Source organism: Ceratina calcarata, unplaced genomic scaffold (assembly GCF_001652005.2).
Source record: "Ceratina calcarata isolate Rehan_Ccalc_2016 unplaced genomic scaffold, ASM165200v1 scaffold35, whole genome shotgun sequence".
NCBI classification, from domain to species: domain Eukaryota; kingdom Metazoa; phylum Arthropoda; class Insecta; order Hymenoptera; family Apidae; genus Ceratina; species Ceratina calcarata.
The window spans coordinates 616,407-642,664 of record NW_017157933.1 but is presented as its reverse complement, the minus strand read 5'-3'; the positions used below and the strand labels follow the sequence as shown (position 1 = coordinate 642,664).

The window sequence follows — 26,258 nt, the reverse complement described above, 5'->3', positions numbered from 1 at the left end:
TAGGAATCTATAATAACACATTCAACATGCATTGTTTAAGTATATAGCCTATACATCTTTAAATAATGCAAGTGCTCTTTTGATTTTAAATCTATAATAAAACAAGATATCTCGCTGACAAAGTTTTTTTTTAATTGGACAGAAATTTTACCCAGGGAAATCTAGGGAGGTCATCACTGATTGTCCGATAAACGAAATATTCAAAGGTACACTTGAGAGTACTGCCTCTAAAATTTTATTATGCACATTCATTTTTTGCAATTTACGAGAGTGTCTACAATTTTTATTTAACAGTAGGTATACACAAACCTCTGACGGAATATTTCTAGATAACGACTACCATTAGTGTCCAATAGGGGCCATAAACTCGTATTTCGTTTGAAACACAATTCAGGCTGGCTATAAAACGCAATTTAAACCCTTGTTCAGAACTATGATCAAATATCAGTTTAATTTTCAATTTCATGATTCTAAATAATTCGATCCAAAGCTGAAATTTCAATTTTTGGACCGTCGGGAAAAATTAGAGGCACGATGGCTTTAGATAAAATGAAATCGTGTGATTTACGCTGTCGCGTGGTAATGTCAATACAGCGTTTACGCAACTTCAAACCTCTCTGCTCGTCGTTCGCATAATGCGTTGTTTCGTGTTGTCCTCCGCGATAATATACACTTGGAAAAGCTAGAACACGCTACACTACGCTCCGCAGAAAATCTCGGTGCACTATTTAATGAGCTATTCAATAATACATGAATTAATAAATTACAAGAATATAAATATAAATCGATTATAATTAATATTGTATTATATTACAAAAATTATTTCAACGAATAAGAGGAAATGGTTTCATAAATTAAACAACTATTCGTTTCATCTAACAATTTCTTTTTTATCTGTCATAAAAATGTCAATTAACGAACCATCAATGATACTAATACATATATTGACAGAAAGAACAGTATAGTCGAGACGCAAGAGGAAAAAGTCAGGAATAAGTCCGCAAGAAGAAGAGACACGTATGAAGATATAATAACATAATTATACGTTGCACACAATTGCGCGTTTATTCACAGATTCACGCGAGCACCTGGTGACGTGAACAGATCACACGGTGTCGTACATGTCAATACATGTAAACGTGCTGTTCCGTACACACGCATGCGGAACCCACTCGGTATGTCCATTCATGGTTGTGCCGTGAAACCAGTGCCCGTTGCTTCTAAATTTCCATCTATGTGCAGACGGTTTCGTTTACCTTGAACACCTCTTCGCACGCCTGTTACTTCGGTTTACTTTCGATTAAAAAAAAAGCGAGCGGAGGAATTATTGAACTTACATCATTTCATGCTTTCCGTTATAATCCAACAAAAATATATTTTGTTTCTATATTAGCTATTCTATGTTACAAGCATGAAATTTTTTAATCTCTTATACCTAACGACTTATAGTCAGTTTTTCATAATTAGTGACGAACATAAATTAAACCGTTCAACGCGGGAAACGTGAAATTTATATAATCATTTTATTTTCATATTTTCCTTTTTCCCATTTCTCTTAATTTTTAGTTTGTTACACTGTTACATTTAGAAAAAACTGTAAAAAGAAATCTGTAGACAAATATGAAACCTTTGGTTCTATGATAACAATGATTAATAAAAATATAATAGAAGAAGAATTTAACAGAAATTAACAACAAATTAAAAAATGTGACGAAAACTATCTAGCTTTAATTAAGAACAATGTCTTAATTCCGAATAGCATGATTGCACAGATGATCGTTCTCCATGCCGATAACGTAGCTGTGAGGGGAATGACTCGGACTCGCGTTTCTGCATTATAAATTTGCGTGCTCGTTGGCCGCTGTAAAACGCGATTCCGTTCACGGTACATATAATGAACGGACTTTCAAACAGATGCGGATGATTTACAGATCGCTCGATCGCGTTCGGTTCATCGCGATTTCACGCCATTGTTTCGTTCCTTCTTCCCAGTTTCGTTCCTCGCTGAAATGCAACACTCGAACGATTTTACGAATCCCGTTTGTTCGCAAATCGTTCCCATCGAATTATTGATTATTGTTCAGTTGATATTTTCAGGCGATTATATCATGCGTACTGGTGGTGAATAGTATTGTGGGAAACTTTTAGAAAAGGAGAATTTTTATTTTTTTTATATGCCTACCTTGTAAATGAAATTTATGACGTTATTAATTCATGGATAAAGAGAATGCAAATATAAAAAATATATTCAATGACAATTATTCGCTTAAGTATCGTAACGTTACTGCACGAGTGTTCAGGGGTGTGTTTCGACATTCTTTGGATGATCGTTATAAGTATAAGGTCAGGTGTCTAGGGAAAGATTGATATTATTATGCGTGCGTGCGTTTGAAATACCTGGGTGTGCTCGTGGCATGGTATTATTATATTCAAATGGAGACAAGCCTAATGCGATTGAAGTACTATGTTCTTAGAATGTTATCCTTCTTTTAGGAACATTTGCGTTCGAACAATAGTTATAATGATGATAAGTTTTGCTGAATCAGGATATGAAATGTCAATTTTCAAGAGTCTACTTATAACATCATTTTAACATGATACAAAATATAACACGTTTAATTTACAAAAAGTACACAGCCATATGAAATAAAGACTGTGAAAATTACAAGAAGTAATTGATTTTTCAGTGAACAGTAACACCTCGTTGATCCAGCACGGTTGTAAGGTTCGAAGAACAGCAAGAGAGGCGTGCCAGGTCGCTTGCCGCAGGTCCGAAGAAACGGGTCTTAAGATGACCTACATAGTCCGGTCTTATCGGTGAGAGAAGCAGCTATCGTGCCGGTTCGAGAAGTAAACAGTGAGAACAACGGAGTGGTCAAGATAATAGCTGGCCGAAACAGAAATGGGACAGGCGTGGTGCAAAGAGAAGACCACGAAGGCGCAGGACTCCAAGTCTCCTTTGGATCGGGTTTTCGTACGCTGCGCACACCGGGTATGTCGACAAATATTTTTTCCTCTAAGTAATTCTATCATTAAACGGAAAAGTATTAAACTCGTTAAGATCGTCACAATATTTTGTAACAAAATGAGACCTAGTTTTAAGTTAAAAAAACGGAACTTAGATGCATTTTGCGCGATATTATTTTTAGGAACATCGTGATTTTTAATATAGAACTTTAAAAATTATTGATGAGTTTGTCAATTGACAGACATGCAAGTATGTCAAGACTAGCTTAAAATCTATGTCATAAAATTTACATCGGAGCTGTGGAATATTAAACCATATCGTCAAAACTCCAGTAGATACGAAATTATGCAGATTAATTAAATTAGGTTCTGAAAAGATGATCCCGAGTGGCAGCGACGAGGTTTATGCGTTACTTTAAGAGACCATGAAAATTTTACACGACAGTCAAACTTGCTTTAATTCCACTATTCACGAAGTGAATCGCGTCCCATCTTACGGGCGAGCAGCTATTCACTGCGTTTAATGATTTCATCGTTCGTTAATTCGACGGCATTGGCGTATCGCGGAACGAACGGGAGTTTCCTCGAAGACTGCACGCATTCATGTAAATACGTATGTACATAGCTTAATATATGACGGTACGGCACAGGGAATTTAAATAACTGATTATCGTGCGCGCATATCGAACACGGTGGCGCGCGTACACGCGTGACGTGAATTTGTCATGACTCGGAGTCACGCCGCTCTAATTTGGAATCCCCGACACGCAGATATGCGTGTAATTGCTAATTAACGAAGTGACGGCCCCTACTCGTCGCGTGATATACATGGCCCCCATGCGACGCACTGCCTGGGAAAAAGTGAAAAGGGTGAACTGTTGGAATTCGTATGGTCAACCCCCTTATTAGGAATTTTCTGCGAAATCGTAGTTTTCAAAATAAATATTTGCTTTCTGCTAAAATATTTTTCTATATAAGATAGATCGTCTTATTTAAGAGATGCTGATGGAAAATCTTGTTACGAAACATCTGATATCTCATGATTTAGAATTATGAGACAGGATAATTGTAGTGTAATATATGCAATTTCAGGGAAATTCAAAACTATATATACGGGGAACACCAAAATGTCATTAAGAAACTATTGTCCTGTCGGTTTTACATACAAACGACTAAGATAATGATTTAACGCAATCATAACGAGTGTAGTGACGAACTAATGTGCGTGATGATTCATTCCGTAACATAAATCCCAAACGATAATAATGACCGAGATATGCAACCGGAAAGTGATTAATTATCGCATTGATTGGCGACTCTATCAGTAAAGAGAGTAGTAGCAGAAGCGTGTCGCAATTCTTCCTTTTGTATGCACCTGCGATGCGTACTTTTCTTTCGATTATATCGATCCACATCGTTATTTTTCATCGATTCCAATGATGGAACAGAGCGGCGTGCTTTTTTTTCGCGTCACCTACCGCGTGAAATACAATTCGTGTACAATTTTACACAGTCCAGTGGCTGTTTCACGCGCGATTCGTTTCGATTCAATCACGTTCCGTTCGCGGTTTCTTTTATTGTGGACGCCTGTATGAGTATACAACGTTCATGGAATACATAATAACTTCGTTTTTATCACCGGTTTTGCGCGTTGGATTTTTTGTTTCCACGGCTTCCTTTCATCCGATATTAAAGTTCTCATTTTTCATGTAAAAAAATATCTCTTCGTCAGTGGGAGAAAAATATTCTTAATTTCAAAAAAAATTCTATCTCAATTTGTTAAGAGGGTACAGTGTGTTCTGTCTGTCCGAAAATATTGATAACAATGTACTTAGGATAATTGCCTCAATCTGAAAGGGAAGAAAAAACGGGGGCAAGGTGAGGACAGGACTGTTCATCGAACGAAAGAAAGCGCGACGATAAAGAGGACAATGAGCCTTTTAATCGCGGGAGCAGGGAGGAATGCAGGTTATCTCATTGTTTGAAGTCCACGTAATGCACGGTAGAAGTTAACGCCTCGTGATACTTCGTAATTACTTTCCCCTAGAAAACGTTGAACTCCCATTACGATAGCATTGTTTGCCCTGTGATATTGTTTTACCTTTGTCTCACCTCTCAGCGAACATGTACGATTACATTGTGAAAGTGCGCAGAACGAAATGTGATAAAGAAAACGGTTCTGGGACATCAGAGTCGAAGTGTCATCTTTTAAATTCGGTGGAAAATGTAGAATATGATAGGACAAGTATCTTGTTTGTTAAGGTGCATCAGTAACGGATTCTTTATGTAAAAAAAAAATAAAGAAAATTGATATAATGCAATGTAAGATATTAAAGATCTTCATGTTGCACTTTGACTCATTTTATGATAATTTATGTACGTATTATTGTATTTTTTACTGACTTGTGGATTTATGTAAAATACAAATTGTTTATACCTTGAGAAACTCGTTTGATACATATCATAATTATGACAATATTTTTTGATCGTAATAAATTTCTAACGTTTCTATTAGAGCGACACACCTGGTAGGTACGGTGTTCGTATCGAGGTTGTTGTTTCGCTGCCCTCTATGCAAGATCAATTAGACGCGGAGCTTCTAAATGAGAAAACGCGGTCCCCGTCAAGGATTTACGGTTGCGCAACGACCGACTACCAAGGAGGAAAAATCGAGGCCGGTGCATGTTTATTGGCCAATTTTTTTTCTCTGCCTCCTGCTCGCTGCACCGCTGTGTTAAAGTTTGCGCCGTTTTCATTTCGCATAGGTACGTTCTCACGCCGCGTGTTCGAGATTAATTGAAAACCGAATCTACAAAACGAATCGCAGAAGAGTTTCATGTAGCTGTATTAATCAGAGGCAGTGCTAAAAGAGTATTGAATAGAGACCAACGAGATTAACAGTTCTTATCAGAGGTATATTTCTTAAATTGCTAAATGAATTCTAATCTTTTGTAACTGCTTTATAAAAATTCTTATTTCGAATTACTGAGTAACAAATGTTCTCATCGTATGAATTTAACATGAAACAAAAGTTATTAAATGGACTTTGAAATACTGGATATCATAAAATTAAATTGCACGACCTGGTCGAAATACACAGATGTTCCTTAATCACTGCATACACTGAAAATTGCTAATAGGTTTTCCAATTATGGCGCACAGTGTACAAAGGAAAACGATAATGAAATCTGATTTCCTTGAGTATTTCGTGTCCGACCGTAATCGTTCGCCATTAGCAGGCGGCTCATGATTCTCGTTTCAACAGCAAATCGATTCAACAAACGAGCCTGCGTATTTTTAGCGCCACCGTCTATGTATCTCCGCGAGTGTCTCAGACATTATTCATTCTTATATAATTCGTACTTAGCTGCCTACGGATGTTGCGCTTGCCCGAGGAAAAGTGCAACCCGTGCTGTAAAGGTTAATTACGGCCCCGCGCCTCGCTCGGAAAATCGCTGACTTTCTTTTTCCCCAGTTTACGTCTTACCAAGGATTTTTAATAAGACGATATAATTTTTATGCAGTTCGTGCGCACAGCTATTTATTCCAAAAATAAGTAAGGTAACTTTTTGGTCTTGATGAAAGGAGGAAACAGAGTATTGAGCGTATCGTTGGGCATTAATCACACAACTGATGTGTTAAGGAAATTAAATTATATAGTTTGATGAAAACCACTACGAATGAAATATTGCATTCATCTAAAGATAATTGACGTAGATTAAGTGGTTGGATTTCAAACGTACATGTATAGATTCCTCTCTGTTGGCAGTGTGGAATTTAAGAGGAAAATATAACCGAATGGAATTCAAACTTTGATATTTAATAAAATTTCTATTCATCTTTGTTTATCAGATAAATTGCCATTTTTATATGCCGTTTAGACAATTTTCTAATCACATGCATTCCTAACTGTGAAATCTCACTATATATTAAATCTATAATAAATTCCTCGCAAATCTTTCTTGTACTATCAATTTTTATTTTTATGCACGTATGCATAAACGAAAAGAGTTTAACACCGTTGCGAAGACGCTTTATCGGCGATGTTATCACTGCCAGCGTTTAATTTTCCGTTATCTTCCAAGCCTGGGTTAAGATTACTGAAAATGTATGTGCACGCGTCAATCGCTCGAGGGTGCGCCCGTTTCCGGTAACGCTGTTATCACGACCAAGTCACTTTACAGTGCAGAAACCTCTCGCGCGTGAAGAAACGTTCAAGCTTTACACGTTGATTCGCGTTTGTCTACTAACATCTTCGACTAATGCCGAGAATTGCAAGTTTCTAAACAAATGACAGTAACATGTGAAAAATGGTAGCAGCACACCTACATATAGTGGAGAACAGTAGAAATATATGCTTCCGTGAATTTTCTAGAGAAATGAGAATTTCAGCTAATGGAGAACATTTTATAATTCAAGTTTTCAGTTTAATGAGTACTAAACGTGTTCTGGATAGTACTTGTGGAAATTTGTTAAGATTATGACGGTATTTATACAGTATTGAATTATTTATGCGGTAGAATTTTCAACTTGAACTTCAGAAAACTTAATAAGGTTGAATTTGTTAAGGAAATGGGTCAAGCCCAAATGTATGAAACCTTCGCGAGTCGTGGAAGTTTTGAGTTTAAAGTACATCGACATTTTATGAAATAATTAATTTTTTGAACGGTTTAAAACTTCCTTTGAAATAATTTTTTAAACAAGGAACGTAAGATGGCAAAAAACGAAAAATGATGAAATAAATTGTTACGTAGAGCACGAGTTTATAAAATTTTGCTGGGACTGCCAAACCCAACTGAGACGCAATCGATTATTTTATAGAAATAGAATTTGATCGATGGAGGACGTCTTGAAGGCTGGCTGTCTCTATGCAAACGATTTTATCTATTGACGCCATTCTACGTATTCTATTCGCGACCTCTTTGAAATGTAAATTGGAGTTTATGAAAGAGAGCAAACGCTGCGGTTGGGATGAGACATTTTACCATTGGAATTTTTCTTTCTGTTGCGAGTCGCCATTCAAATCAAATGCTAAAAATTGCCGGACGTAGAAACGCATTACTTTTAACAATTACGTAGTCTGTATCTAACAATTAAGTTTGCCTCGAATAGGGCATCTGGATGTTCTACTTGCTTTCTCATCGTCCTTGATTCTCTGAGAATAAAACGCACTCGATTGTAGCGTCGCAGCCATAAATATGCGATTTCATCGGATCATTGACGTCATTTCATGATGCGCAGTCTTGGTATAGAATGTAGAATATTCAAGCTACACGTGATCAATTGGTTGTACTCCAACGATTCGTCTGCATTCATCTGGCCTCGTTCGACTCATTAACAGATTATTGTTAACACAATGTTAATCAGCTTTATAAATATTGTTACTTAGCACGTAACATACGGCTACCATCTTGCTATGTATATCTGACTGCACTTACAGTGTCATAATATTTGAAGTATACAGTAACAGTGTTTGTTACTAGCCAGCGTTTTTTCTTTGAAGTCGGATAAACAAGATGAAAGAGTTTTTCGAAAAACATTTTAGTACATTAAAAATCTTGTTTGCTCTCTGTTTAAATAAATACTCGAATCGGTTTTACGAGCAAAGATTCCTCCGTTACGAAAGTTTCCCAATCAGACAGCCACTAATATCAATTGTACCTGCAAGAGGAGCGATCGATCCGCGGGTTTCTTCGCGTTTATTACCCGGCAACACGGCCGTTGCATAAACACGTAAGCCGCGTATTTCTGGAGAGGTGAGCAACGCGGCGCATAGTAAGGCCACGACCGTGTATCTTTTTTAATGGAGACCGGACTGGTATGACGTCTATTTACGTTGAAGTCCGTTTCAACGAGCGTGTTGAAATTTTCCTCGCACGGCATATCAAGGATACACGGTGGCGTTAAGAGAACTTCTGCCAGCCGTGAGGTATTAGCCAGTCACACAGGTGCAGAACGATGCGAGCGAAGGAGTCGGTAAGAAAGACGGTAGACAGAAAAAAGGCCGGGCTACGTTTCAAACGGTGTTCTTAAAGAAAATTCCATTAGCTTATTACACATTTAGAAGGTTGTGCTGGTGGCGTAGAATTTTATATCAAATAATACAGAGTGATTTTTAAAAAATGTTGTATCTACACTGTAGAAAATGTAGTTCATTCGGTAAATAATGTATATGCCAATATTGTATGTCATGGATATTAAAAAAATACAGTTTAGTGAACTTTCTTACAAATTATGTTCTTACTCTTTCTATGTAATTAGAATGCAATTAGGAATATTAAGAAATAGATTCAACCTTCACTTGGGTTTTCATTATTCTTTTTACTTTTATTAAAAACTCCTCGAATCGTTGGGGCAATATGTATAATGGAACCTTGAAACAGGAACAGGTCATATTATCTTTTAAAAAATGCTGTACTTTGAAATAGATTTAACATTCTTCAAATGGTACAGGAACTGCGCGAGGGTTAATATAATAGAAGTTAGCATTGGTTACGTTGCACTGTTCCTAAGTGTTAAATCCGTCGTAGGAAGTTCGAAGTAACATTGAAATTGATTTAGTTAGTGCATTCTCGTAGCCAAAGTCACCTGGAGTAACAGCGATCGAGTTTCTACAGATCATTGAATCACAAACCGAACTAAACTCTATGCTGGCGTAATAATATAAACGATGATTCGATCTAAAGTTAATGATTGTCTTTATTAATGCAGAACGTAGCTTCATTAATTTAACTATATATTCTATATTATGTACATAGATTAATTGTGCAAGCGGTTATTATCACCTGAGGTCTAAGTCTAAAGTTGTTTGCATACTGATTTAAAGCAACGCTAACTATAATACGTATACGCTAACGTGTATGTAAATACGTAGTAGTAAGCAACGATTCTTTCATTAAAGATTGCATAAGCGAAGTTTTATGGACGACTTGGTAATAGTCTTTTTGCGACGGCTTAATAATAAAATTGCTTTACAACCTGCGACGACGACACGTCCCGTCGCCGTTCCCTATTTGCAATAAGTATTCATGTTACTGCGAACACTATGATTCATGAGGAAATGAGATAAACTTGTACTATGTGGCACTGACTTTATTCGAAGAAACTTGATCAATTATCCAATAAGGATACTTTTTATAGATACAGAAAATGACGAAAGAATTTTCAATAGAAATAAAAATTCTTGTTTATCAGAGATGATAAGTGAGCTTCAGCCAATGTTCTACTATTTTTCACGTCTCTCGATAGACAATAAAATTTTACGAACGGTTGAACGACTTATCGGTTTTGAACGTTTTGTCGTGTAAGTAGTTTTCTGAACGAATGGCGGCTCTGAATTCCATCGTACAATTTCTTCTGAAAATATCCGTCGTTCCCTTTACAACCTTCTGACGCTATGATATCTAAAAATAAATGAGAAATGAAATATCATTCGTAGAATTCAAAGCTTAACATGAATCTTAAATGACTTTTCCTGTTGAGGTGCCTTACCCCAAGTTACTTATTATTAATTTCATTATATTGCATCCAGCAGAATGTTTTGTTTGACGATCTGTGTACATGATTCAATATTAAGAGAAGACAACTCATGAAGAAGAGCGTATGCATTCTTCTATTATCATCTCATCGTACAACCCGTTATGATTCTGACAAACGAATTGCGCTACCATTACACGAGGAAGCATCAAAACAATGTTCGCGATCCCGTAGACAACTGGCGCTGGTAATTGAATCACAGCGAGACAACTTTTGCATGGGGGCAACGCTACGTGTCAGTCGTGTGACAACTTTCTCGAGACGAATTTACATTGTAAACCGCGCCAGCTGAAACGACACGTGTACCAACGACTATTTGCAGAGGACATCGATGAATAAGGAAATGAAAAACGTTTCACTTATCCATTCTCTTTGTGCCCCAAAGATCGCTGATTTACAAATTCCCGAATTAATGTTAGAGTAAAATTAAATTCATCATGAATAATATAAATTCATTAATTTTCCTGTTGCGTTCTTCTCACTTTTAAGCAAACTGCGGACTTTTGGTATTTATTTTGGAGAAGAGTTCGTGGTATTATGTCAATAGTAGATTCAAGGAATAAATTAAATTGAAGAAAATAAGCGATGAGTGAAAATCATAAATCAGTTCTCGAATTTCTGTTTGTACGTTATAATTTCTCGAGGCTATTATATTATTTCACGCACGTTCACGGCTACGCGAACAGCTGTGTAGCTCGGTTTCCATGGCCGGGTCGCGGGGGCAATAATGATTTTAAAGGTCGATCCCGAAGACGGCGAGATAACCTGTTAAGATCGATGCGGAGCACCGGTTCTCATGTAATCGGGTTTCCGTGATCGCGCATATACAAAAGGGAATTATGCAACAACAGCTGCGTGAGCTGTGCATGTAGAACCTGCCCAGTGATTGCGCAATTGCTTCGACACACAGGAACGTCGAGGGAGGATCAAACGTAGCTGCTCTCTCGTGTAGAGCAAGTACAAGCTTTCCGGTTTTTAAAATAGGTCGAGGGTAGCAATCGAGGAGATATGCTCCGTAGGTTGGAGCTCGCAACAATTTGTCGAGCAATGGTAGAATAGAAAGCGACGGGTTCATCGCTTTCCTTTCGTTGCGAATAAAGTTTCCAATCTTATTTGGCAACAACGGCGGCAGTCTACGTTTTTTGTTTTGCAACAAAATGTAACGCTGTTCGAATAGGCTATTTTAACGATCTTCTTCCGCGACAACCGTCGCGGATGCTTTCTAACGAGGAAGCATTTATGTGATGCACATATAAATTGCTAAGACAATTTACTGAACGACCTTGTTGATCACATTATAAAATGCCGTAAGGAAAAATAAATGACAGTGAAAGTTAATAGAACGGGAAGACGCAGTATGATGCAGTTCTATCTGTGATTAATTTTTTCTTATCGCTTATATTTACTTGGCTTTTGCACGTGCCTTAGAAATTGATTACTTACTATCCCGAAGTATTTCCAGGAGCACGACTTTTTTCATTGGCGACGTGTTAAGAACAACAACAAGTCGAGCGTCTCGCGAGCGTAATTCAGTTCGATCCCGCGCGCGAAGCGGATCGTAAAGTCGATCGTTGGCTATAAAAACGGGCTGCGGGGGGTGGTTGGGGGTTGCTCGATGGTTCAGCGTCGACGTTGCGTAAAAGATACGGTTATTGCCGATGGCGCGGGACTTTGAAATATTCACCGAGGGAGCAACGGGTATGAATATAATTCCGGGCATTGTCCCGCGAAAATTGATTCCTCCGCGCGTGCGCCCGCGGACCCCAGAGCACGTATAACACAAACGGGTTAAAATTAAATTTCCTCGGCGCGGCGCGGCGCGGCACGGCGTTGCCCGCTGAGCAGCGAGTGAAATTAAATTGGACTTACAGGTGGCATTGACGGACACGGACACGAATCATTTAAATTTTAAAGTAGTCCCTCTTTCGTTCTGCAAGCTGTCGCGCAGTTCGAGCACCCCAGTCACTGTCCTCTCGTTTCGACACGACATGTCGCAGTTTGTAAACGCGAAAAACCTACCACCCATTCTTCCTCCTCGAGCTTTCATTGTCTGACTTTACCAGGTTTTTAGTGTGAACTTATTGCTGCAATTGTATCTGTAATTATTGAACTGAAGTGCGAGCGTTTGTACTATCAACAAATAATGCATATGCAATTTTTGTAACTTTTGAGGGTATTAAAAATATTGAGATTAAATTATGTCGTCATAACTGATTAGATCAATTATACTTCTTCCACATACAATTCTGCAAAAATTATTTGGAGTCGAGTCAAATCGAAGTATTTTTAATTAGCATAATTCCGCATTCAATCTCTTTGTTGAGTTACATTCAATGAGCAAAGAATTCTGTGATCTCTCTTAATTATCGTTATTATTAAATGAAATTAATAAATATAATAATTAAAGTATAACAGAGAAATCTTCGATAACAATAAGTTATTAGAATAGTCAAAAAATTCGTTCACATTAATACGATTTGCTTTATTTTTTTGCAGATTTACCCTAGTCTGAAGGAAGAGGGATCGGTCCTAGGCGGTGCCACGCAAAGGGTGACGAGGTAGATAACCGTTTAAAGAGATGCGTACGCAATTAAACTGGTGGCTGGCCGGGCAACTTTATCGGTGGCGCGTAACAGGATTTAAGTGTCGTTTTTAAGAGCCGGCCGCTTGGTGCGATGCGGTGTTGGAAAGTTGCCCGTGTGCCTCGGACCGAAATTGCGCCCGCTGTTAATAACGCCGCGGACGAGCCGAGATAATAAGAATCTCGAACAGAGTCGGGTTCGTTCTCCATTAATTGCACCCTTTTATTCTCCCGCTTTGGTTTCGCGCGTTATACCAAATGGTTATTGCGTCGCGTTTAGCGATTAGCGAATGCATATATTCGGCCCGAGCTGTTTCGCCTTGGCTAGACTATTTTCTACCAGTTAAACCAAATCTAAATTGTTATTAAATCCTGCCAGTTAAGTCAAATTTAAATTGTAATAAAACACTAATCATCGATATAGGAATTAGGTCGATGTTTCTAATCCTTTGAATGCGTGAATGAAACTGTATTTCATAATGGGAATACTTATACGAAAACTAAAATTGTTGAAAAGGAGAAGGTCATTTTAAGTAAGCTACTTTATAAATTATTTCAGAATAGAACCACGTCTATAAGTAGCCAAGAAATTATACGTTATAAATATTAATGAAAAATTCTTATAATAACGAAGAATTCTTATAATCTGTTATACAATTGATTATAATTAAACGAACAATTTTAAAGGAGGATCTTCTCAATGAAGGTTCTCGTCAGGCAGATTTTTCTTTAATATCGCGTTGAAAATAATTAAAGGGGAAGGCAGGCAGCAATCTATATTTTCCGAGACTCGTTTACCCGGCGCGATGCCTCTTAACGTTTCATTCGAATTAGCCGCTGTTATTCCAGTTTCCTAGAGAAACATCAAATATTGACCAATTAGCCGTGCTGGTGCTTCCCGTTATATATCTTAAATTACCGTTGCGCTCGCGGTGCAACGCAGAGAAATTATGCCTCCCGTTTGCGGGCGAAACATGCGTCCCGGGTAATTAGGAATTGGAAGACGGCGTGTCGGTCTTATCGATCAACTGACACGACTCGTGGGTGCGAACGTGAATTTAGATGTATTTTGAACGCATTAGGTACAAAGATGATTTTCAGCCTCACTTTATTCAAAACTACACACAATATCTGTTTTCACTTTTAATAAATTCTTCACTTGAAGCTATAATGTTCCTTTTGACAATAGAGAAATTTTGAACATTCTCAAAAAAAAGCAAATTAATATTACAATAAGTTTTAAATCAGTGCATTTTTTTCTTCTATTTATTGGAAACCTTTTCATCTTTTGTTTCTGTCTACCTTCACACATTTTTCTATCAATCTATATTTTTCTCATCTTCCTTTATTTTTACATAGCTTTCCTTTACTGTTACAATTTTATTTTCCTCCCTCTTCTACTATATTTCTGTTCTGTTTATTTTTTATATTTATTCGTTTCCTTGCGTGCCTGCCCAATTTATTTTCTACTTCCCCTTTTTTATTTCCCGCCTCGTTTCCATTTTTCTGCAACATATCCTTCTCCTATTCGTAGGAAAATCGCGTACCGTGAAAATACGTCGGTTGACGGAAATGATGCATCAATATTGAAGCTCGTCAACGTTCGACGTTATTTCCTTATAAAATTAATTGAAGCTTACGTGAAACGTCAGAACCAGAATCGATTAACCAGGAATGGTATCATATCCATTATAAAATCTTTGGTGAACTTTTCAGACATTCGTGTTTCTACCGATTCATTTTTAGGAACCTTACCATGTTCAACATGTACGACGGCCAAGTAGATTACCTTTGATATTAAAGAGATTAGAAAGTCGAATCATTATTTAATATCTCCTTCCTTGAACGATTATCTAATATTCAATCAATAAAATAAACTGAGGCTGTAATAAAAACGCTTTTTTAAATAAAAAATAGAAAATTACATTCGTAACGTGAATAAAATTTCGAGATCAGCTGCGTTGGATGTATGTAGGTATAACATGAATTTGACAAATGTAACGTCTGTCGCATATGGGAGACTTTCTATGAAAAACATTCTACGTATACGAAGAAATGAGAAGAGATCGTCAGAATGATTTGGCAAGCAATCTCACTTTGAAAAAACAATTCTCACCGATTTCTAAGGGGCCGGTTTTTATTTAACTTGTTATTCTCGCGAATATTTCTACACCAGACTTGATTCGCTTGTTCTGCTTTAAAGGGAGGATTCACGACGGGGGAAAAACAAGCGACGGAAGAAAGAAGTAACAAAACAGTGGGACGCGATGCGGGAAGAAAAATAACACGAGTTTCTCGCGACGTAACCAACGAAACGGGGATTTAAAGTCCCGCGAGCGATTTGCGAGCGTGTCTGCCGCGATTTTTCCCGTGTAGAGCTCGAGCGTTCAGAAAAAGGGTGAAACTACCGTCCGCGTGTCCGTGCCGTTGATCTTCGTTTTCGTTTTGCCTACTTTAACGCGTAAATTGTTTCTCCACTTAAGGGAAAGCTTTGCCAGGGAAAAAGAAAGTACATCGTGTTGCTCAGGATTGGATAAAGGATTAAGATTCGTTTAAGTCTTTTTTTTATATTTTTGAAAATTATGCACAATATTTCTGGTTTCATATAATAGATGAATTCATTATAAAATGCTACTTTGTTTATTGGTTTATTCTTTTATTTTTACTGATTTTGCTATAAAAGCAGGAGTAAAAATTCAGAGTTTCTCTATGAAAGGCGAAGGACAAGATCCAGGCACAATATCGCGAATTAAGATCTCGACCACGTGCGGCTTTTGTCTCCATATATGAGGATAGGTTTTAGTCCTGGACACAGAATCCACGGCGTAGGCCGCGTTTAGACTGGTTTTTCCACCCACGTACGTCGCGTTCCAACGCGATTCCTTTTTAAGGTCAGTGGAACGAGCGCAGGTGTTCAAAAATGAGAGAATCGTTTCACCCTCGATTTGGATAAGATCCTACATCGAATCGATCGCAACGATATGGCTGCGTCAGCATTTAAATTGTTATACAGAAAGTGGCAGAAATTAAATGATATGCGCAGTAATGATTCGTATTCATAATTGGAAAAAATAGGTTGTACTAAATATATCTTCAATTGATGGCTGTAATGCATAATTCATTACGTCATTTAAAACATGATACATGATTGCGATGAAGGAAAAATTTAAAAAAGTAGAAAACCTTTGAATTTTTTGAGGAATAAAAATCATTATATATTTTTGAGAGTAAAATGTTCTTTTTTAGAGGTAGGAAATTCTTCAAATTTTCAAGATTTATATGTTATTTTATAAAATAAGTAAAATTGTATATGAAAAATATGTAGTGGCAATTTCTCTTTGAATTTCATTCAATATAAATGTTGTTCTTCAGTGTGAAATATTTCTTTACATTTAATACGTTAATACGCAATTCGTAATTTGTTTCCAAAATCAGTTACACGTTACGAATCTCGCTTTCGTCTGCAACTGGTTAACGATTCTGCTTTACGCGCTCGGTTGTTTTATATTCCGAACGGGGAATCTCGTCTCGCATAAGCACAGGTGGTACTGTAGCATGTTTATACGCGCAGAAGTTACGAGCATCGGGGCTATTTTCACTGAACTTTCCACCTTCCTCGTCTTCGTCGACCTTCTCTTTCCTGTATAGTACTTTTGCTTTTTCACGTTTCCCTTTTTTATACTCGCTGGAAAGGATGGAATAATTTGAAACCTGATTTGTAGTCCGTTGATTCGCAGAATCACGATTTTGTCTGTGAGAGGATGGTAGGAAAAGTTTTTGTTTCAACATTTTGTCTGATTAAATGTACACCTGTACTAATTCTTACTATAACATAATTTACCAGATAGTAGTAGAACATCTAAAATTAAAATCAAACATAATTTATTTAAATATTACTGAAAACTTTGAAGAGGACAAAAATATTGAGAAGCGAAACTACTTCTGTTTTTTCTTATAAGTCTAAAGCAACTGCGCCATGTTGGATGTAAACGGAATTGAGTAGCAGAAAAACCAGATACGCGCGTTACATTTTCGACGTTCGATTTGCACGCGTTTCCAGAGTGCACCACGTTTTTTCTTTCCTCGTCTTTCAATTCTCTGACGTAGTTCTTCCTCGCTCTCACTCTACCTTACTCAACCTCTATCCTCTAATTTCGTCTTCCACGGGGCTACATTTCCCTCGTTCGTGTATTCGACTATCTCTCAGCGCTATTTCTATTTCACTCCGGTTTCTTTTCCTTTTTTCTGTCCGCCTTCTATTCGATCGACGCGGTCACAGCGCTCTCCATTCTCGTCCCGCGGGAAGCGAATGGACTTTTGTCTTTCCCGAGATTTTCGACGGCGCAGTGTGGCGCGTAAGGTTTTTCCAGCGGACAGATAAACGTGTCACGGATCACGAGTCCCGTGGCTCTCTTTTCAAATGAACACCTGTGCGCGGCTTTCATCTCTCGGAACTGGGTTTCTGGGATAAATCGTCGTGATTCTGAGTTAAATTACCCCTCGGATAGCCTTCGGCTTCTTTTCGGCCCGATTTGATCGCGATCTCGTTCCACTGAAATTTTCGGATTCCTATTCTTTTTTTACCAGTATTAATTAAACGTCTTATGTTTTACTAGGCGTATGAAGTAACGTCCTAATAATGTCTTGACACAAAAACTGTCCATTATTTCTAGCAGAAAATACGTAATCGATGGTAGTCAATTAATTTCTAAGTAGTCTCTGTTGTCGTTTGACAATCAGTCACCTGTTATATGTAGATTCTCAATCTAATTATAAAAATCAGATATTATATTGTAGTTTTAAATTATTTTAGTAATCAATTATCATCTGATAAAAGTTCATAAAAATCTTTGATGAGCAGGCACATCTTTATAAGAAATCAAATGACAATCATTTATCAGTAATTTGAATATCTGTTATCAATTCGATTTACGTGTTTTCTCGAAAAGTTTCTCGGGAAAGAGTGTCAATTAAACGTTATCGCCGGAAACACGAGATGAACGGGGTGAAACACTATGTTGGATGTAAACGGAATTGAGTAGCAGAAAAACCAGATACGCGCGTTACATTTTCGACGTTCGATTTGCACGCGTTTCCAGAGTGCACCACGTTTTTTCTTTCCTCGTCTTTCAATTCTCTGACGTAGTTCTTCCTCGCTCTCACTCTACCTTACTCAACCTCTATCCTCTAATTTCGTCTTCCACGGGGCTACATTTCCCTCGTTCGTGTATTCGACTATCTCTCAGCGCTATTTCTATTTCACTCCGGTTTCTTTTCCTTTTTTCTGTCCGCCTTCTATTCGATCGACGCGGTCACAGCGCTCTCCATTCTCGTCCCGCGGGAAGCGAATGGACTTTTGTCTTTCCCGAGATTTTCGACGGCGCAGTGTGGCGCGTAAGGTTTTTCCAGCGGACAGATAAACGTGTCACGGATCACGAGTCCCGTGGCTCTCTTTTCAAATGAACACCTGTGCGCGGCTTTCATCTCTCGGAACTGGGTTTCTGGGATAAATCGTCGTGATTCTGAGTTAAATTACCCCTCGGATAGCCTTCGGCTTCTTTTCGGCCCGATTTGATCGCGATCTCGTTCCACTGAAATTTTCGGATTCCTATTCTTTTTTTACCAGTATTAATTAAACGTCTTATGTTTTACTAGGCGTATGAAGTAACGTCCTAATAATGTCTTGACACAAAAACTGTCCATTATTTCTAGCAGAAAATACGTAATCGATGGTAGTCAATTAATTTCTAAGTAGTCTCTGTTGTCGTTTGACAATCAGTCACCTGTTATATGTAGATTCTCAATCTAATTATAAAAATCAGATATTATATTGTAGTTTTAAATTATTTTAGTAATCAATTATCATCTGATAAAAGTTCATAAAAATCTTTGATGAGCAGGCACATCTTTATAAGAAATCAAATGACAATCATTTATCAGTAATTTGAATATCTGTTATCAATTCGATTTACGTGTTTTCTCGAAAAGTTTCTCGGGAAAGAGTGTCAATTAAACGTTATCGCCGGAAACACGAGATGAACGGGGTGAAACACGAGACCGAGAGCGCGGTTAAGGGCAGACGCTTTTAGGAATACGGATTTCCCGGGTTGTCGATTCCCCTCGTTCATCTCGCAATTTCCCGTTTGTCTCCTGAAAGCGAAGATTGTATTTAATTGCACGGAAACCGATCTCGGCCTGCAGTGGATGCGGGAATCGAGCCATCGATGATGAATCGATGGTTAAACGCGTAACGCGCGATGCAGTCAATCTACAGTTCCGTGCGTTTTGCTATTCCTATAAACGGTGAGATGCCTTGTGATAAACTTTAGAGTACGAAAATTTAACTTAGTTCATCGTTATTTATTCGAATAATTTTAGAACTAAACTACATGAAATAAAAAAACAGTATAATGTTAATTATGATTCATAATATAAAAGCTGCCAGGAACTTTAATATATCAAGAATTACAAAAATTATAATAATAAATTAATATATTAATTCATGATTTAAAATTTAAAATACATGTATAATTATATAATTACTGTGATTTATACTATATGTTGTACATATTATTAATTCCGAGAAAATTCAATAAATTATATAAATTATTTATTATCAAGAATTGCAGCTTTTGGCAATATAAGAACGATATTTTGTTAAACGAGCGAGGACATTTTCGCAATTTATATTACCAGTAAAGTTTAATTTAATCACCTCCAATCACTGTCATTGCAAACTCGCTGCGCTTCCAATTAACAATGTAATTAACAAAATATGTAATGATTGTCCTTAACATTTTTAACAATAATTATCAGGCGTTAATTACTTCTCTACTGATGCAATATATTGATTTAATACAAATATCACGGTATCTCAGATTTGCGAAAAATGACGTGATGAATGGTTCCTATGTATCTATTTCCTCCAAAATAACTCGAACGTCAATTTGCGTCCAACCTAGTGTACACGATTTATACACGGTATTTTATTTATGCACTCCGTTAAGCCGGCTACGTACGATCCGCGACCTAATTTATGCATCGGTGAGGCGTGTGCGGATCAGCGATGTATCATTCCTATTGTCCTTCGGCGAATTCAGTGAATCGAGGCCAGAACTGTCAAAGTTCAGTGTGCACGTATTTCGACGTCGCGGGATCTGATACCTATGCTAACCGCGGGTACCGAGTTTTTAATCGCGTCGACGAAAACTTTTAATTGAGATTAACCTCACCAAACTCAGAGATTGCAACGCTCATTTTAAAAGTTAAACCCTAACTTCATTGTTGATATTTTTTCCCAGGAAACGAGAGTCGTATCGTTGAACAAGCTTCATTGAGAAAAATTGAATAAAAAATATCTCGTATAATATTGCAACTGAGAGAAAATACGTTTCGTCTATCTCTCAGTTCATAAAATCGTAGAAACTTTAAAAGGAAATTTCGGAACGGTGAACATTTTTTCGACGCGGCAACCAGTTTTAATCGACTTGCCAACCGGTTTTAATCGACGCACATTAACGTTATTACAGGCGTCACGTTTTTTGTTCCGAGCCATTACGGTCGCGATATTTTTTCCAACGTACAACGAATCGACCGCGGGAAATGGCCGTGAAAATGATGCGCAATTTGAAAAATGCCTGCAAGATAGGCGGGCCCGGGCTCGGTCGGTCTACTCTCCTCTGGTCTCGCAGCGAAACGAAACGGGGTATAGGTGGCTGTGTACGTGTGCGCGCATCGGAGGCGCCCGATAACGACACGACGTACGTTTTAATGGTTTTACGATTGTCCCGTGAAGAGTATTAATAATGCCGGAAAACAGACAGCCAATAGAAAACTCGATATCACGCCCAAATCTCGATATGTTCGCGAAATAATATGCTTGACTTTTATAAAAAGTGAAACATATAACTTGTGAATGTTTTATCATTGCAACATCCGATACTTAGTTGAACTGATCACATGTTCCCAGAGAAACTCTGTCAACGTATGATGCATTTCGTAAGATTTTTGTAATGTCGGTTAGAGCACGGACGGACAGCATGCGTTAATAAAAATCATAACAAAATCAGTATTTACTCTGTATTTGGCTTGTCCAATTTTATACGAACTGATGAATTGTTTTGGAAATTCGTTTTTGTCGTTTTATACAAGTGTACATTCTGTTTCTTTGATATAAAAAATACTTTGACCACTGAATACAATAGAAGTAATAAAAACCTATGCATTTAGGTATCAGTGCATCGATGCTAAATAATAACAAGAGGAATGACTAAAAATAGAAAGCTATGAATATCTTAAAAAAATGTCACCACCGTATAACATCGCAGGCTCTGATCATCTGTATCTATTTTTATTACCCTTGACAGAATGTCTATAAAATGTGTATAAATTAAACGCATCCGCGACACCGTGTCAGGGAGATAAATCAGTTGCGGTTGAGATATTTACGAATGCATAAATTTCGGGAGCGCTTTTATTTCTATCCAATTGTTCGAACGAGCGAAGAATCCGAAAGGGTGGGCGGCGGCAAAAACTTTAATCGATGAAATTCCACGATTTCGTCGATGGTTCGCGTGCGTCACGGGAGGATCCTCGCCTCCGTCGTTTCGCGAGAAGAAGTTAAAAGGAATTTTCGTATAAAAGGACTATGCGCAAAAGGACCGGTGTATTCCGCGAGGAGAAATTCCAGCGACGTCCTGCGTCCCCGAAGAGTTATGGCTCGAGGGACACGAAGAAACACGGCATGCATTTGCGAGTAACCGTATAATAGAGCCGGCGTTGTAGCGATGCCAAATAATTTCGCTGGGTCAGCCGGAAATTTTCGAAATACAGAAATTACACCTGAATCCAGCCAAAAGTGACGGGGCTCGCCTTCCCCGACAGAGTTCGGGATAATAATATAATATAATGAAAATACGAAAGCGAGGATCGCCTCAGGCACCGCGTTTATTATACCATTTAATAGCGGTAAACGGATCTTTATGAAAGAATCAATTTCAGAGGTGAAAAGTCCTGAGAAAATGATCTAACTAATTGCCAAATTTCTAACAAAAACAATTTATAGCTTCATTTCGTTTAATTATTCCATTCGATTGCTCTAGGCAAATAATTGTAATATTAATAGTAATTACAATGAACAAATTTCTATATCTGCAATATTTTGTTATTCGATTAATTTAATTGCTCAAAGTTAAATTGCATTTAATACCTATTAATAATTTTTGATAATATTAGAGAAAATCAAATTTGCTATTGGTAGCTAAGGCAATAATTCAAATAGTCATGCTTTCTTTATTTATCTAACGTAATTTAGCACTTGTACATTAAACGGAATCATCAATAGCTGAAAATCAATAATACCCAACAATAAAATCAATCGGGAATTACCAATTCTCATACATTGCGCAAGCACGCACATAATTAAAGATTTGTTAAACCGCGTATATAATTAAACTTTGATCGAACTAATTACAATATGTATGAGTGCATATTAGTTTCGCATAAATTTGATAACCCGATAACAAACGAAAATTCTCCACTGGTTTTTTTAGGTATGAGATTTAGATTACGTTGTTTGCTTGTCTCGAGAGACGTATTTTGTTAAATATTTTGTCTTTACTTATACTAGCTTATTATATACAGAAATATGAAAAATATATATGCTTGACTCTTACTTATACTCTAATTACTCTTTACCTCGCGTTTTAGAAATGAGAAAGGATTTATGTTATTTATTGAATTACTGAACGCGACATTAATCACGACGATAGATACTTTAATATCTCTGAAGTCAATCTTCACTGAGCTCGTAAGTCCTTAACGTTTTCGTTTCACGAATTTGTTTTCAGCTCGGAGATAGGGTACGCTGGGTCTCCGCCAAGGGAGGCGCTGACTAGGGGCATGAGCATAGATTCCGTGAACAGGCCCTTTCATCCGAGCGACTGGGTCGACGTGAACCTCGAAGTGCCAAGCACACCGACGAGGCCGGGCTCGGCGCTCACGAATTTAATCGTCGACACGAGCCCCTGCTCGGCCACCACTCCCACGTCCAGCTGTAAGCTCGCAATTTATCGTTGCCTCGTATTGCAACCTGTATCCTTAACGAGAACACGCTCGTTCCGACATGTCCGCTGATAAGGATAGCGTTTCGTGTATCCTGAACCCCTCCACCTGTCGCATACCCTCGGTTGTATTGCGTTCTGTAAACGAACAGCTCTCTTCCACCCTCTTTCCAAACTCATTCGGATTTTTAAACGAGGATACTATTCGTTCAACAGAACTGGTTCCAAATGATTTAGAATCATCACTAAATTATGAATATTTAAAATGAAATTAAAATCATCCTGCAATTTTTCATTTCGGATAAAAGACCGTAGTTTATGACTCGATTATATCTGGTTAGGTTCGAATTTGAAGGACGTGACGCCGATCCCGCCACCGAGGCGTCGAAAACGCAACAAGGGTAGGCCGTTGCCGCCGAAACCGGACGAGGTCGGCTCAGATCAGACATCGAGCGATTCGAGGCGAATCAAAACCTGCGGCGACGAACCATTATACTCGTCGGTGAGGTCGCCGAAAACCAGCGAAAACGAACACGAGACGAACGAGGTGACTGAACATCGTACAAAGGACGACGAGGCTGTGCGCAAAGACGGTAGAAGGGTGAAGGAGATTTACGAACACAAGGCAAGCACTGCGAAATCCAAATTTCCATTGTAAATTTATCCGGGGATTCGATATTCACAAGAATATTTACTCACGAGCGGCGCGGAGCCCGCGATTCGGCAAACAAAAGGGAATCTGTGAAACAAATATCGGCGCGACATTAAAAATTATTTACGGATCGCGTTGAATCGAACCAGCCATTCATTGCTTGGTTCACCGATGCAACCAGGAGAATTGTGTTTCCTCGTAACCAAGTTAACAGAATTTTATTAATATATATGCTTGACTCTTACTTATACTCTAATTACTCTTTACCTCGCGTTTTAGAAATGAGAAAGGATTTATGTTATTTATTGAATTACTGAACGCGACATTAATCACGACGATAGATACTTTAATATCTCTGAAGTCAATCTTCACTGAGCTCGTAAGTCCTTAACGTTTTCGTTTCACGAATTTGTTTTCAGCTCGGAGATAGGGTACGCTGGGTCTCCGCCAAGGGAGGCGCTGACTAGGGGCATGAGCATAGATTCCGTGAACAGGCCCTTTCATCCGAGCGACTGGGTCGACGTGAACCTCGAAGTGCCAAGCACACCGACGAGGCCGGGCTCGGCGCTCACGAATTTAATCGTCGACACGAGCCCCTGCTCGGCCACCACTCCCACGTCCAGCTGTAAGCTCGCAATTTATCGTTGCCTCGTATTGCAACCTGTATCCTTAACGAGAACACGCTCGTTCCGACATGTCCGCTGATAAGGATAGCGTTTCGTGTATCCTGAACCCCTCCACCTGTCGCATACCCTCGGTTGTATTGCGTTCTGTAAACGAACAGCTCTCTTCCACCCTCTTTCCAAACTCATTCGGATTTTTAAACGAGGATACTATTCGTTCAACAGAACTGGTTCCAAATGATTTAGAATCATCACTAAATTATGAATATTTAAAATGAAATTAAAATCATCCTGCAATTTTTCATTTCGGATAAAAGACCGTAGTTTATGACTCGATTATATCTGGTTAGGTTCGAATTTGAAGGACGTGACGCCGATCCCGCCACCGAGGCGTCGAAAACGCAACAAGGGTAGGCCGTTGCCGCCGAAACCGGACGAGGTCGGCTCAGATCAGACATCGAGCGATTCGAGGCGAATCAAAACCTGCGGCGACGAACCATTATACTCGTCGGTGAGGTCGCCGAAAACCAGCGAAAACGAACACGAGACGAACGAGGTGACTGAACATCGTACAAAGGACGACGAGGCTGTGCGCAAAGACGGTAGAAGGGTGAAGGAGATTTACGAACACAAGGCAAGCACTGCGAAATCCAAATTTCCATTGTAAATTTATCCGGGGATTCGATATTCACAAGAATATTTACTCACGAGCGGCGCGGAGCCCGCGATTCGGCAAACAAAAGGGAATCTGTGAAACAAATATCGGCGCGACATTAAAAATTATTTACGGATCGCGTTGAATCGAACCAGCCATTCATTGCTTGGTTCACCGATGCAACCAGGAGAATTGTGTTTCCTCGTAACCAAGTTAACAGAATTTTATTATTTTTTATGGTATAGATAATATTATACAAGATTTATTGCACGATATTTGGAGTTTCTAGGATTTCATGTGCAGTAATGATTTTTACAAATTATACAGATTGCAATTAAACATGCTTAGAAACTTATGTCTCTTAAGTTTATCAGTAATCTAGAATTCAGTTATATAAAACTATGAATTCTTGTCCAAAAATGTGTATGTATAATAGCATGAAAGTACAACACATAGGACAATTGTTTTCACCTATCATTATGGCACCGCAATTTCTTTTCTTCCCTAACAAACGCATCAATCTCTATGGCCGCAGGTTAACGGTACCGGAAGGATAATATCTAGTGACGTGGTCTCTGGTAGGAGGTCTATCGAGAATAGTCAGCATCAACGCAATGCTCAGGAGAGCGAGGAGTACGAGAGATTCGCGAGGAGTCGAACGAGCTGGAACTCGTCGACTCCAAATCGTGAGGAGAAAAGGGGGCCTATTGAGAAACAGATCAGAGATTCCACGGAGAATTCGAGATCTAAGAACTACAGCACCGTGAGCCTGCCGAATTATGACGAGTTGGATACAACTAGGCATCGGTCAAAAGACGAAGACCACGATGGTTATCAGGCCCAAACGAAAAGGGCCAGGAGACCCGTCAGGAGTAGCACTGGATCTCTTCCGGCTGAATCCTTCCTCTCACCGTTTTCTGAGGTACGCAACTTCCAATTTTCGATCGATGTCTTCCTTAGGGTTATTTCAGATTCAGAGCGAAAAATTCTTTTATCCGAATTCTTGTGACATGATTTAAGGTGTTTAGGGAACTGCGAATTATTGAATATTTGTTATGAGATGCATTATTAAATAAATTTTCACGTGCTATATAGAGAAAAGCTTTATTTATAAATAAAAGAGAGTAAATTATGACTTAAGGTAGTTATTACAAAACGATATTAACAAAACGAAAACTGATTG

General features: G+C 38.3%; 1 protein-coding gene across 2 annotated transcripts in view; it reads left to right on the top strand.

The window, feature by feature from the left end:
- Positions 1-2,885: 2,885 nt before the first annotated feature.
- Positions 2,886-26,258, top strand: part of LOC108625184 (uncharacterized) — a 28,685-nt gene continuing 5,312 nt past the window's right edge. The window contains exons 1-5 of one of the 2 annotated variants that reach the window (XM_026813675.1): positions 2,886-2,992; positions 13,000-13,061; positions 22,933-23,138; positions 23,487-23,770; positions 25,611-25,997. In XM_026813675.1, coding sequence (XP_026669476.1) covers positions 2,903-2,992; positions 13,000-13,061; positions 22,933-23,138; positions 23,487-23,770; positions 25,611-25,997 — 1,029 coding nt within the window. In that variant the 5' untranslated portion in view covers positions 2,886-2,902. Of the gene's footprint in view, positions 2,993-12,999; positions 13,062-22,932; positions 23,139-23,486; positions 23,771-24,195; positions 24,423-24,770; positions 25,055-25,610; positions 25,998-26,258 lie in introns of those variants that run through there. The other variant, XM_018024980.2, reaches the window with a different exon arrangement.